This window comes from Heteronotia binoei, chromosome 1 (genome assembly GCF_032191835.1).
Source record: "Heteronotia binoei isolate CCM8104 ecotype False Entrance Well chromosome 1, APGP_CSIRO_Hbin_v1, whole genome shotgun sequence".
Lineage (NCBI taxonomy): Eukaryota > Metazoa > Chordata > Lepidosauria > Squamata > Gekkonidae > Heteronotia > Heteronotia binoei.
In genome coordinates this window covers 229640486-229655583 of record NC_083223.1, presented here as the reverse complement: position 1 = coordinate 229655583, position 15098 = coordinate 229640486, and the positions used below count along the sequence as shown (strand labels likewise).

At 42.6% G+C, this 15098-nt stretch overlaps 1 protein-coding gene across 16 annotated transcripts in view; it reads left to right on the top strand.

Moving 5' to 3' along the window:
• NRXN1 (neurexin 1) overlaps positions 1 to 15098 on the top strand; it is a 1496060-nt gene that overhangs the window by 660610 nt on the left and 820352 nt on the right. For all 16 annotated transcript variants that reach the window (XM_060249064.1, XM_060249053.1, XM_060249035.1 and 13 more), the window contains one exon: positions 9970 to 10353. In XM_060249064.1, coding sequence (XP_060105047.1) covers positions 9970 to 10353 — 384 coding nt within the window. The remainder of the gene's footprint in view (positions 1 to 9969; positions 10354 to 15098) is intronic.

The following is a 15098-nucleotide window of genomic DNA, read 5'->3' as shown; positions in this document are numbered from 1 at the left end:
CAAGAATCTCCTCTCGCAACAGAACGGCAGGGTTCTTCATCACGACCCGGACAGACTCCGCTTGACAGCTTGGAGGATACTTTCTCAGAATTCCCTGAGGGAGTGAGAAACGTCCTATTAAATGCACGAAAACCATCAACGAGAAAGTCATATTCCATGAAATGGAAAAGATTTTCCATCTACGCAACCAAGCATAACTTTAAACCTTTGTCTGCCTCTATGCCTCAAATCTTGGCCTATACATTGTCATTATCTGAAAAGGGGCTAACTCATTCGTCTTTAAAGGTGCACCTGGCAGCAATCTCAGCTTTTCACCCTCACATACAAGGACGGTCTGTATTCTCACACCCCGCTGCGAAATCCTTCTTGAAAGGAATTTTACACCTGCATCCACCATCACGACAACTGTACCCCAGTTGGAGTTTATCTCTAGTATTAAGCCAGCTAATGAAACCACCTTTTGAACCCATGGCTTCAATCCCTTTGCATCTCCTCTCGTGGAAAACGGCGCTGCTAGTCGCACTTACCTCCGCTAAAAGAGCCAGCGATATTTGTGCGTTTAGAGCAGACACGCCTTACACCATTTTTCATCACGATAGGGTAGTGTTACGACCAGATCCTACCTTCTTGCCTAAGGTAGTATCCACGTTTCACCTCCACAGGGTCACAACTCTACCCGCTTTCTTTCAACGTCCTACGGATAAGGGCCAAGAAGCCCTACACTGCCTAGATGTTAGACGGGCACTCGCCTATTACATAGATAGAACAGCATCATTCAGGAAGGACTCCAGACTCTTTGTGGCCTATGGACGGCACAATAAAGGACAAAAGATATCTCCTCAGAGACTTTCGAAATGGTTGGTTGCTGCTATAAAGCTGTGTTACAGACTAGCAAAGCAGCCGGTTCCAACTACACTACGAGCTCACTCTACAAGAGCTTTGTCAACATCATCTGCCTTAGCCAGAGGGGTCTCCATGGAAGACGTCTGCGCTGCCGCCGCCTGGTCTTCCACCTCGACCTTTGCTATGCACTACGCTCTGGACGTTCGTGCTAGGCAAGATGCCTCCTTTGGACAGGCAGTACTCCGCTCTATCTTCGACTAAGATACGATCTGGATCCGGTAAGTACCAACTTACCTTGGAGTCCAATACTTGCTTGACTGATTTGCATTAACATTGCATTAATTTTTCTCTCCTACTCTAGTGCCAGCACCCACCACCGTGCAGTTCAGCTTATCAGTCACCCATGTGTGGGACTGCACAGAGACCACGAAGAAGATAAACAGGTTACTCACCTGTAATTGATGATCTTCGAGTGGTCATCTGTGCAGTCACACACGCCCGCCCAACCATCCCCGCTGCTGGCCACTGGTACTCTGCAACCGCTCATCTACTATATCGGCGGCGGGGAAAGAAACTGGCTGGGTGGGGCGCCTCCCTCCCGTTCCAGGCATGCGCAGTGGATGCCTGCTCCCCAGGACGGAAGGGAGTGCGCGCCAAAAATAACGCCTAGGCTAGCTTTTAAAATCTCCGAGGTAGGGTTCGTCCTGACGGGAAAACCCATGTGTGTGACTGCACAGATGACCACTCGAAGATCATCAATTACAGGTGAGTAACCTGTTTTTCTATATTTTTACAGACTTAATTACATACACAGTTTGTGCAACTGCATTGTATTTTGTGTACTCTACATTACTAATGTCCTTACCTGCATCTAAAAGCAGCATTGATGTGATTGTATGGATGATTGCAACAAGATTCTTTACCAATACATTTGTATGCATTTATATAGCACTGCATAAAAAGAACCTTAATGCTGGCTGCCATACATGCAGTTACATCAAGGTCTTTTTTTTACAGAGCTTTCTTGGTAATGTAGAGAGGGAAAAATATACACATGAACAACAGGAACTGAAAACTGAAGCATATTACCCATGTCTGATTTTGGAATTAATTTTAAAAAGTATCCTAAGCTCTTTTTACAAGATACAGTGAACATATGTAAACTGTCATGAGCCCTGATGAGGGGGAGCTGGAAGGGTTAACAGACCTGGAAGAGTTGCCAGTTCCTCAGCTGAACAAACAGCAGCTGGTCCATCAATCACTCTCCAGGCACCAGTGTCAGCTGTTGATGATCAATCTCCTCCAAGCTCTCCTCCTCCCATCTCAAGAGTTCGAAGCAGGCTCCGGAAAGAACTTTCAGAGTGAAGACATGAGGCACGCCGATGCTTCAGATCTCTCAGCCCTGAGATCTAGCAGAGTCACTGCACCCAGGGAGCACGCTGATTGAGGCTCCTCTATAGCTCCCACCCAAGACCTAGTAACCTTGTGAAAGCAACAAGTCTATTCTCTGGCTTGCATCCACGTGCCTTCCTGATCCTGACCTTGATTTCCTTGGCACCCTGACCTTTTGGCTTTTGGACATTGATTTCTGATTCCGCTTTGTGATTCTGCATTGGTGACTTGGCTCCTGCTTGACTTCCTGGACTTTGACCTTGGACTGGCTTTGGACTCCTTCCTGCCTGCACCCTGAGAATGTGACATAAACCTTATATGTACAACTATTTGTAAGAGTCACCACACATTCACTTTGCACTGGAAACCAAGAAAATGTAACGGAATAAATGAGTGGTTAATATTTATTATTTAAACAAAGTAATGGAAGCTGTAAAAGGTAAGAAGGACTCCTTTAAGCGGTGGAAAGCTAGTCCAAGTGAAATTAATAAAAGTGAACACAGGCAATGGCAAATCAAATGTAAGACTGTGATCAGGCAGGCAAAAAAGGACTATGAGGAGCATATTGCAAAAAACATAAAGACCAACAATAAAAATTTCTTCAAATATATTAGAAGCAGGAAACCAGCCAGGGAGGCAGTGGGGCCCTTGGATGACCAAGGGGGTCAAAGGATTACTGAAGGAGGATAGGGAAATGGCTGAGAAGCTAAATGAATTTTTTGCCTCCGTCTTCACTGTGAAATATGAGAAGTGTCTGCCTGCTCTGGAACCACTTCTATTGTAAGGGGTGTTGAAAGACCTGAGCCAGATTGAGGTGACAAGAGAGGAGGTCCTACAACTAATGGACGAATTAAAAACTAATAAGTCACCAGGTCCGGATGGCATACATCCAAGAGTTTTGAAAGAACTCAAAGTTGAACTTGTGGATCTTTTGACAAAAATATGTAATCTTTCATTGAAATCTGCCTCCGTTCCTGAGGACTGGAAGGTAGCAAATGTCACCCCCATCTTTAAAAAGGGTTCCAGAGGAGATCCGGGTAACTACAGGCCAGTCAGTCTGACTTCAATACTGGGAAAGTTGGTAGAAACCATTATCAAGGACAGAATGAGTAGGCACATTGATGAACACGAGTTATTGAGGAAGAGTCAACATGGGTTCTGTAAAGGAAGATCTTGCCTCACTAACCGGTTACATTTCTTTGAGGGGGTGAACAAACATGTGGACAAAGGAGACCCGATAGATATTGTTTACCTTGACTTCCAGAAAGCTTTTGATAAAGTTCCTCATCAAAGGCTCCTTAGTAAGCTCAAGAGTCATGGAGTAAAAGGACAGGTCCCCTTGTGGATCAAAAACTGGCTAATTAATAGGAAGCAGAAAGAGTGCTGCAGGGCTCAGTACTGGGTCCCATGCTCTTTAACTTATTCATAAATGATTGGGAGTTGAGAGTAAGCAGTGAAGTGGCCAAGTTTGCGGATGACACTAAATTGTTTAAGGTGGTAAGAACCAGAGAGGATTGTGAGGCACTCCAAAGGGATCTGTTGAGGCTGGGTGAGTGGGCGTCAATGTGGCAGATGAGGTTCAATGTGGCCAAGTGCAAAGTAATGCACATTGGGGCCAAGAATCCCAGCTACAAATACAAGTTGATGGGGTGTGAACTGGCAGAGACTGACCAAGAGAGAGATCTTGGGGTTGTGGTAGATAACTCACCGAAAATGTCAAGACAGTGTGCGATTGCAATAAAAAAGGCCAACGCCATGCTGGGTATTATTAGGAAGGGAATTGAAAACAAATCAGCCAGTATCATTATGCCCCTGTATAAATCGATGGTGCAGTCTCATTTGGAATACTGTGTGCAATTCTGGTCACCGCACCTCAAAAAGGATATTATAGCATTGGAAAAAGTTCAGAAAAGGACAACTAGAATGATTAAAGGTTTGGAACACTTTCCCTATGAAGAAAGGTTAAAATGCTTGGGGCTCTTTAGCTTGGAGAAACGTCGACTGTGGGGTTTATGCATGGAATGAAGAAGGTAGAGAAAGAAGTACTTTTCTCCTTTTCTCACAATACAAGAACTCATGGGCATTCAATGAAGTTGCTGAGCAGTCGGGTTAGAACAGATAAAAGGAGGTACTTCTTCACCCAAAGGGTGATTAACATGTGGAATTCACTGCCACAGGAGGTGGAGGCGGCTACAAGCATAGCCAGCTTCAAGAGGGGGTTGGATAAAGATATGGAGCAGAGGTCCATCAGTGGCTATTAGCCACAGTGATCCAACATGGCTTCTCTTATGTTCTTATGTTTATTATTTATTTGTCGTTCAGTTGAACATGCATTGAATGTATCATGAACATAACTCAACACACATATGGAAAAGGTAAAGGTTTGAGTCCAGTGGCATCTTTAAGACCAACAAAGTTGAATTCTGGATAGAAGCTTTTGTGTACTTGCCCACTTCAGATACAATTAAAAAGGTCAGATGTACACTTAGATTACATAAGTGTTCATTATAACTTGTGAACAGGGGTTTAGTTAAACTGGTATCCAAGAGGAGTGGAATAAAGTACAGGTTTAAAAAATGGGAAAAACAAAGCAATGGGAAGGGTGACATTATTTTGTACTTAATGGGTAATAGCCATTCCTAGATCTGTCTTCCAACTGTCCACGCTATTTGAAAGAAAATGCCCTCCGGGAGATCTTGATTAGGCAGGTTTCACTGGATACTGTTCCCTAGCAAATTTAAATCCACAAGTCACTCTTGCATGTTCTAGATTTCTCCTCGCAGCTTCTAGAATCTGCGAAGATTATCTAATAGAGCAATCCTGAGGTGCAAAGGACTTCTGTTCTCTTTTAAATTAGTGTAATATTTTATGTAATTATCTGCATTAGGTACAGATTGTGTTTCTTTGTATGTATTCATATTGGCTATGGGCTGTAATATTAATAAATTTGAATTTGATACTATTTCCTTTCATGACATTAGACATAGTCTAAAGAATTGATGGTGGTGGTAGAGAAACAAGGTCCACGCATAATGGAGACTGAATCACAAGAGTGGTGGACTGGGGGTACAAATTTCCAACAACCCAAGTCTGCTTGAAGGCCCAGTGATGCTAAAATTATTATTCATCTATTCTACACTACAGCCACCAGGGTGCAGGCAAGGAAGAGCAAACGGATAGAAGTTGTGATTGATTGATTGATTGATTGGTTGGTTGGTTGGTTGGTGCTGTTTTATCACCCTCTTTTAACAGCAGTTTTAAAAGAAAGCTCTCCATAGCTGCAAACTTTGTAAACTTCAAGGCTGAGGAAAGCATTTCCTATCATGAGTTATGCCTAAACACATCAAACTAACCTGGTATTTCTCCCCCCCCCTCCCCCCCAATCATATAATTCTTCTGTGTTTGTTCCTGCTTCCATCTTTCCAGCCTCATTCCTTCTACCGTGGCTGGGGAGTTAGTAGCACAGAGCATCTCTTTGTCAAGTTAATGTTTCCCAAGAATCTATCAAAGTATTTAAAGCATATGTTTACATGCCTTGGGTGAGTTTCTAAAGTTAGTGTAGGTGAAAGAAGAAAACACCATCTGGAGACTGGCCTCACCAGCTTCCTCTCCCAGACTATGAAACTGGCTTCTTACATCTCCCCAGTTGTCTTTCCTCCATTAAACATTCTGTGAGGGTTTTTCTGTTTTTTTGTTTGTTTCAAGTTAGTAGAAATATTTCATAGTCTTTTTGCAGTTGAGTACTGTTTGAGAGAGTCTGATGCCTCATTTAATTCAATGGGGCTGATTCCCAGGTACCATTTATTCTTCTGTTCAAAGTAACAGAAAGCTGAGTGATTTGTTTTGTTTTGGATCAGGGTCATGGGGGGACAGATGCATTCCTTTGTCCGGAAATCTGTGATGATTCTCAGCAGCCCTGTTGAATCACTGTGCAAACGCATACAAGACGGCCAGTGTGTATTTACTGCTAGGGAACTAATTTAGGCCACTTTCAAAACATCACAAAGAATTCTTCATTTTCAAATAAGCAATTAAGAGAATTTTGCACCAGAGTTTAATAGACCAAAGAGGATAAACTGGAATATAAAGGTGGGTGCGCCAGCTGCTCTTTCATTCTCTCTTATTTAAAAAACAATAGCAAGAAGAAGAGCGCATAACTGATAGAGATGAGATTTAGAAATACATTTGAGCATGGATGTCTTGGTTTTAGTAAGCAGACTTATGAGAACTAAATTGCTGAGATAATGAATATGATTGAAGAGGCTCATTAGCGGATACCTATGGGAGATGTTTGGCTCTTCTGCTGTTACAGCACTGCCAGCTTTGCATTTAAAGCAAAAGGCGGTGGGGGTGGGGTAGGGAAATCCCACACAACAAAAAGCAAAAGTCTTTGCTCTCTGTGGGGTTTGCAACATGCAGGGGTTGGAGTAATCATTGACTCATCAGGCTGGAGTGTCATTTGAATCAGCGTAGTCAAGGAAGAATCTTACAAAGGTTTCTTGCACACCCAGCTGCCATTCACTCATTCAGGAATCATCATCACACATCGGCATCAGAGTCAAGGAACTTGTTATTCTTGTCAAACTCCAGTTGTGCTTGGCAGTGTAAACCAGATTGTATCAGCAGTTTTTAACAGCTAAGCCAGCACTTAAGGGCTAAGGAGTCATTGAGATTTTGAATTAAAGTCAGAGTTCTAGTTTAAGCGTTAGAAATTACAGGGGGAGAAAAAGGCACATGGCTGTCTCCAGAGTATATAATTAGAGGTTTAGAGTAATCACACTCTCACTCGGAGCAGCACTTTCCAGATATCCATTTCAAACCAATGTTGTGGAGTGCTGTCCCCTCCCCCCTTTCTTCTTTTATGCCATCTAGGAGTTCCTGTGCTTATTCATGCAGTCTTAACTACTGTTTTGTTTTAATGGATTGGCCCTCGCACTTTCTAGGGAGAAACAACCCTCTGAGGGTTTCTGGTCTGAGTACTTTTTAAGTTAATCATAAAGCTCAGTTATCGGATGATGATGTATGGAATCAAAGAACTGGCAAGGAGCTCATTTCATAAGTCCTAAAAGAGTGATACTCTATATGGCATTCAGCCAGCAAACTGACATACTGGCATGGACTTGTCTAATACTTTATGTCAATGCATATATGGTGTAAGTGTATGCATTTATTTATGTATTTATTTTACCTATTTATTTATACCCTGCCTTTCTCCACAGTGGAAATCAAAAGCAGCTAATGTTGGTCCCTTCTCCATTTTATCCTCCCAACAACCCTGTGAAGTAGGTTAGACTGGCCCCAGGTCCCCCAGAAAGCTTCCATGGCACAGTGGGGATTCAGACATGGGCCTCCCAGATCCGAGTCTGATGCTTTAGCCCCTCTACACATGCACTGTCCATACCTTACTGACTGCTACATACCTTACTGACTGCTACAGTTGTGTGATCTGCAACTGAGTTGGGCACAGTAATTCTAGTACAAATAAACAAGTCCTGCAATGGGGAAGGTAAAGGTACTGCAATGGGAAGTGCTGTTTCTGTTTTCAGTGGGCTCTTTCATGCAAAGGCTTATAGAATAATACAGGGGTGGCCAGCAGTAGCTCTCCAGATGTTTTTGCCTACAACTCCCATCAACTCCAGCCATTGACCATGCTGGCCGGGGCTGATGGGAGTTGTAGGCAAAAAGCATCTGGAGAGCTACCATTGGCCACCCCTGGTATAATACAATTGTGAGTTGTTAAGGTGCCACAAAGCTATTTTGTTTTCATTGGGCGTTTTCGCACTGACCTTAATCAGCAGCGATGCCCCTCTTCACTGCGCAGGATCGGCGCGGATTTCGCATTAATTGCCGCGGAGCACCCGGAAGAGCCGGAAAGTCCCGCAGCTTTTGCTGCGGAAATGGAAACTGGTTTTTGGCGGTTTCTGTTTGTGCCGCAAAAGCTGCGGGACTTTCTGGCTCTTCCGGGTGCTCCGCGGCAATTAGTGCGAAATCTGCGCCGATCCTGCGCGGTGAAGAGGGGCGTCGTTGCTGATTAAGGTCAGTGGGAAAACGCCCATTGTCTCTTCATGTGCTTTCCTAGTAACATAACATTGTTGGAAACATTTAATATGTTTACAACTGTAAAATGTCCAGTATTCCTATGGAAGATCTCTTGAACAGTTGGAAGGATATAAATGAAAAAGCTCAGTGCCTCTGAACTAAAGCACTGGGGAAGTGCCTGCAGGCTCCATGGCATCCATGGGGTCCATCTTGGGGAACCCTGCTCTAGTTGCTACACAACATTTGCATTTATGTAAGATATAAGGTTTAGATCTGAGCAACATAGCACTGGCTTGTCAATATTATGCATTTCTGCAGTACAGAAACTAAAACACAAAAAATGGGAAAGTCTTCAAAATTAGACCTTAACATATCGGACCTAATATATAACTGTATATTATATTTAGCAAATAAAAGGCTAGTTTTAAAAGGACTTTTGTTAACTGTGAGGTTTGCCAGAACCTTTTCTGTGTTGTAAGACATGGATATACTTTCCACAGAATTCTTAATTCTTAAGGTTGAGGAACTGTAATTGTGTACACAGATCACTTTAGGCAAACAAACAACCCTTTCTCTGTGGTCTCCAAAGCATTCCCTCTTTTATCCTTGCACTGTGATTTTCAGAGTTCTTTGAAATTTGAGCAAAGGTCATTAGAATGATTTCCCTGGATTACATGTGGAATGTATCCTAATCAGGGAAGTTTAGATCCAATACAAAGATAGGAGAAAGGGGATAAGTTTTACATTCAGATGTCTTAGAGCGTTTTCGCACTCACCTTCAGCTGGCGCGACGCCCCTCTTCACCGCGCAGGATCTGCGCGGATTTCGCACTTAAAGCCTCGGAGCAGCCGAAAGAGCCGGAAACTCCCGGCGCAAAAGCCGCGCAAACGGAAACTGCTTTTTGGCGGTTTACGTTTGCGCCACAAAAGCACCGGGAGTTTCCGGCTGCTCCGCGGCTTTACGTGCGAAATCCGCGCAGATCCTGCGCGGTGAAGAGGGGGGTCGCGCCGGCTGAAGGTGAGTGCGAAAACGCCCTTAGTTTTGATTTATTGTTACTTGCCATGAACCTTCAGCATGCAGAAAGGTGTTATAGATCAGGGGTGGCCAATGGTAGCTCTCCAGATGTTTTTTGCCTACAACTCCCATCACCCCAGCCAGCATGGCCAATGGCTGGGGCTGATGGGAGTTGTAGGCAAAAAACATCTGGAGAGCCACCGTTGGCCACCCCTGTTATAGATTTTTAGATAAACATATACAGTCTTTAGCGTTGAAAGTAGCCAAAATAGAATTTAAGCCAACTCTAGAACAAGGTAAGACTTCTATCCACTAGCCCACTATAACACAACCATGTGATATTGACAAAAATACACTCTGTAATGCACTATACATTACAGAAAGAGGGAAAGACAGAGAGAAGGAATTACCATCTCTACACACAAAAAATATAGTTGACAATGGTAGAATGGCATAGCAATATTAAAAAAAGCAGGCACATCTAGTACATCAGTGTGTTTTGCACCATGACCTATCAAATGCACAAGCAGGCATAAGACATTTCACAGCAATTCTGGACATGTAGGTTCCGTCTAGTTATTGGAATTGCAGTTACTAATAGACTTTACTGCATGGATTTGCCGTATCCTCTTTGAAAGCCAAGCTCATATGCTAAAATTTATGTGCTTTGTTCCTAAACAGGTACTATTTCTGTCAACACAATGCGCACTCCATATACTGCACCTGGAGAGAGTGAGATCTTGGACCTAGATGATGACTTATACCTTGGAGGTTTGCCAGAAAACAAAGCTGGGTTGGTCTTTCCAACAGAGGTCTGGACGGCACTACTCAATTATGGCTACGTGGGCTGCATTCGGGACCTGTTTATTGATGGCCAAAGCAAGGACATTCGGCAAATGGCAGAGATCCAAAGCACTTCTGGGGTGAAGCCTTCATGTTCAAGAGAAACAGCAAAGCCATGTTTGAGCAATCCGTGTAAAAATAATGGTGTGTGTAGGGATGGCTGGAACAGATACGTCTGTGATTGTTCTGGTACAGGCTATCTGGGCAGGTCATGTGAGAGAGGTAAGTGAATTTTTAATGTATTCTATCTTACTCAGAAACGACTTTTTTCCTGCCAGAGCCCACAGGAGTGGAGCTCCGCCTGGGCTGATCAGGATTCCAGCTGGCCTGACTTGCCATGCAGCAGCCACATGCTCCCAGGCGAGGTAGTGTGGCCTAATATGCAAATGAGCTCCTGCTGGGCTTTTTCTACAAATATAATATATGGTTTGCAAGCCAGAACATGTACACAATCTAAATCCATTTGGTAGAATGAAACAGGAATGAGATGGTGAAGTCCTGAGGTGGTAGAATGGAGGTGTTCCACTTCAGTCAGTACGTGGAGGATAACATTTTTAAAATGTTCCCTGTATCAAAATGCTCTGTAGGTACATACTAGTCTAGCAGGGGGTGAGCTGAGCTTGAAACTCCAGTGGTTTCCTTTTGGTGTATCTTCCATGGGATAACTTGCATTACAGAAAAGACTCACTCTTCCAGTATTTATCCAGTGGAAGATTACTCATTTAGCAGAAGGAATCAAGTCATTTTCTTTCTACTACCTCCTGACCCTATATGTGCGGATTGGGACTCTGAGTAGGTTCTTCACATATATAGCTATGCATAGCCACTGAGAAGGTTCTTCACATATATAGCTATGCATAGCCACAGGATAGAACATTTACAGAGATGCTTTGGTAAATAATTATAGAGCAATCTTCCTGGGTGTCCAAATATGCATTATTGTAGCGATTTTAAAAATAATTCTATATGGTGGTATGGGACTATATTTCCTATATTACAGGCCGGGAGGAGTGTGAGGTGACCATAGAAGCTTTGGTAGTTACTCAGCAACAAATCTGGATTTTTGAATGAGTATAGTTGAAAAGGAATGTCAGGCAATCCCAACTATGTACTGTTTGAGAAACTTTACAAACACATGTGTGCATTAGTCACACATTCCATTAAGCAATGCAGATCTACGGGGAGTTGTTCATGGTTATTATGAGATGTGAACCACAGACTTCTTCCTTATATTTACTATATTATTTTAGCTGTCACTGCACCATGCTAGTAAGTAACCACTAGATTACTTTGATAGTTATTTGACTATGTCACACATATTGGTTTCCACTATGCCTCAGTGAAAATTTCACATGGATATATTTTGATATGAAAAGAGGTTTTAAGAGGACCGCCTTATCTGAAGCGGTGTTTGGGGATTTCCCACTATAAATCATCCGTCTCTCCATTTTCTTTTATTTCTTCCTTAATGTATTTATTTTATGCCTCATATTTCCCTATCTGAGGGGCTCAGGATGGCTTGCAAACCATATATTAACAAACATAAGAGAAATATTCGTTTAAAAAGAGACTGGTAAATGTTAAAACTCAAAACAGGTTGCACAATTCAAACCCATTCTTTCTATATTATACTCCATCAAAAACCCTTCTAAAAGCAGTCTTGTAGGACTTTCTAAAAGGGAAATCATTGCAAAGATGGAGGAGTGCTATAAATGAGGTTGATAGGCAGGATTGAAAGGAGTGTAGCTGCCACATGGGTTATGTTCAGCGCTAGTTTCCATGTATTTATAACAATGCCAGAATGTTCTTTGAATCCCATGAATCCACCAGTGAAAAACAGTGATGGCAGACCACTACAATCTATCATTACTTGGTGACAGCTTAGAAAGTGTTCTGGTTCATCAGGGACTTGGTTAGTGTTTATGTCAATGCAAAGCATAACTTCATGCTCAAAATATTGTTGAATATCCCTTTTTAGCTGTAAGAACATTGAAACAACTTTATTGACGTGTTAAAATATGATTACAATGCACTTGGCTCTCTCGAAGAATATAGATCATGAAAATTCTGTTCCATTTTATTTATTTATTTATAATTAAATATCATTAACATCATACTTACTGCATTTGGGTAATACTCCAGGGGTGGAGAATGTCCATAATATTACATAGCAATTTATTTTCGAATTAACAGATTGGCCAAATGTCATGTAAGCCTGCTGTTAAATTTATAGTTAAAATAACACAAATAAAACCAAAACATAACCATTTCACATTTTAAACATTACATGTTGCCAGTGCACATTGATAATCATATTCCCCCTTTTTCTACTAGGTGTTGCTGTTCTTTTCTTAAAGGACTACATTTAAGTATATTTACATATATATATATATATATATATATATATATATAATTAGTTACCTAAATACTCAATAAGTTGCAATACAAATGTAAACTTGGACATTTTTACAGAAATATATATATTAAAAAGAGAGAGAGTCAGTCAGATCCTGTTTATAAACTCAAACTCCGCCTGTCTACAGAATTTTGTTTTGCAAATACCTTCCTATAAAACCTTTGCAAGATTAAAAATAAAAGATTTATGTACAAGAAATTCTGATATTCCTCAGGGACACATTTTAGTGCACAAAGCTTGAAAACTGAAGCTACCACAAATTGAAGCTAATATAATTCAAAGATTCTTCCTTGCCACACACACACACAAATAACGTTGCTCTCCCTCTCTATATCTTACTATATTTTGTTTTGGAGAGAAGCCCAAGCAATATCTTTAATTGATACCTTATTTACACTAATTTTGGGAGCAGGAGCAGAGCAAAGGGTTGCAGTTGGGATACTGGAAGAGGGACACAGTTGCTCCCCTGCCCCATGCTGTGTTGTCACAAAGATGTCTAGTCACCCCCCACACACACACACACACACAATCAATCTCTGCAGTTGCAGGATTCCTTACTAGTATAATTGTCAGTTATGTGCATCTTTATTTCAAAGGAACTGTAAGAAAATTCCTCCTTTGGTGAAACATTTGGAGAATTTTGAAGAGTGCTATAAGAATAGCTTAAAAATAATAGTGAAATTCTTCAGTTATATTTCCAGGGCTGGCACACCCACTTGATGACCTTAGGGGGCCCCCACATGCCTCATGGCAGTGGGGGTGGGCAGCGGCTCCTGTTGGAGAACATAAGAAATGGCACAGAGTGCCAAGTGAGTGAGCAAGTGGACTGCACCCAGCTCCCAGCCGCAGCCTCCAGCACTGAATGAACAGCTGTGGTTCGCCCAGCCACCTCTCTTGGCTACTTATAGCAGCTGCCCACCTTCCTGCTGAATGACATCACTCATGAGGAATTATGATCACTATAGGATCACTGTCAGAAGAAAGTTATGATCCCGCCTATACTGAAGTTTGATCACCACCATGAAATTGTATTTTAATTGTATTTTAATTGTTATTTTATTGTTTAAATTGTAACCTTAAATTATTTTTAAATTATAGTGATCCTATAGTGATCATAATTCCTCATGAGTAATGTCACTCAGCAGTGTAGGGTGGCAGTCCTCTCTCATTTAAGTATTAAAGGCCTGTCAAAATAGTTCAATTTTACAGGACCTGTGGAATCGGGAGAGGTTTCACAGGGCCCTTATGGCCTCTGGGAGGGCATTCCACATTGTTGGTGCTGCCACTGAGGAGGCCCGAGCCTGTGCAGAGCACAGTCTGGCCTCCCTTGGTCAGGGATAGATAGTAGGTTTTGTGTCCCTGAAAGCAGCGCTCTCTGGGGAACATATGGAGAAAGGCGGTCCTGTAGATATAGGGCTTTAAAGGTCAATACCAGCACCTTGAAACTGACTCAGAACACAATAGGTAGCCAATGCAGCTCTTTCAGCACTGGTTGAATGTGCCCCCATCAAGGAAGCCCCATTAACAGTCGTGCTGCAATGTTCTGCACTAGCTGTAGTTTCCAAGTCTGGGTCAAGGGCAGCCCCATGTAGAGATCATTACAGTGGTCTATTCTTGAGGTGACCGTAGCATGGATCACCATTCGCCATGCTCCAGAAAAGGGGCCACCTGCAGTACCTGCCGAAGATGAAAAAAGGTGGATTTGGTAGAGGCTGCTACCTGGGCCTCCATAGCCAAAGTGGACTCTAGGAGCACTCCCAAGCTCTTGATCTTAGGGGCCGGTACCAGCAGCATCCCGTCAAGAGCTGGCAAAGGGATCTCCCTTCCTGGGCTACCCTGACTCAGATAGAGAACCTCTGTCTTCATCGGATTCAACTTCAGTCGACTCAGCCTGAGCCAAGATGCTACGGCTTGTAGAGCCAGAGCCAGATTGTCTGGGGTACAGTCTGACTGGCCACCCATCAATAGATAGAGCCAGGTGTCATCTGCATATTGATGGCATCCCTACCCATACCTCCTGACAATCTGGGCAAGGGTGCCCATATAGATGTTAAATAACACTGGGGACAGAACCACCCCTTGTGGCACACCACATATAAGTGGGTGCTTCCGGGATGATTCTTCCCCTATCACCAAAACTTACTATTGCAGAACTGGTTACATAGGACTGCAGTGGATGTTCACATGTAAAGATTTTTAGCCCAAAGAAAGCACATTTCAACAATATTTTCCCATAATCCCACCTTATTTTGTTCTTGATTAAGAGTTGTGCACTGTAGCTCCTTTAATACCATTAAAAAAGACATTGAGCTTCTTCCTATTGATTACATAATCTTACCTAAAATACACATGGCAGCAATGATGTGTCAGCAGCACTAAGTAGCCAGTCATATTTGGCTACCAGGCCACTCATGTAACCTATTCCAAGTGAGTACCATGCCTCTTGCTCTCACTCTGAAAAGCCAGTCACTTTTGCCCTTATCTACAGCATCCCCCAGGCCCACCCCAGCAATAAATAGAGTAAGATGGGCACTTTTCAGAGTGGATGAAA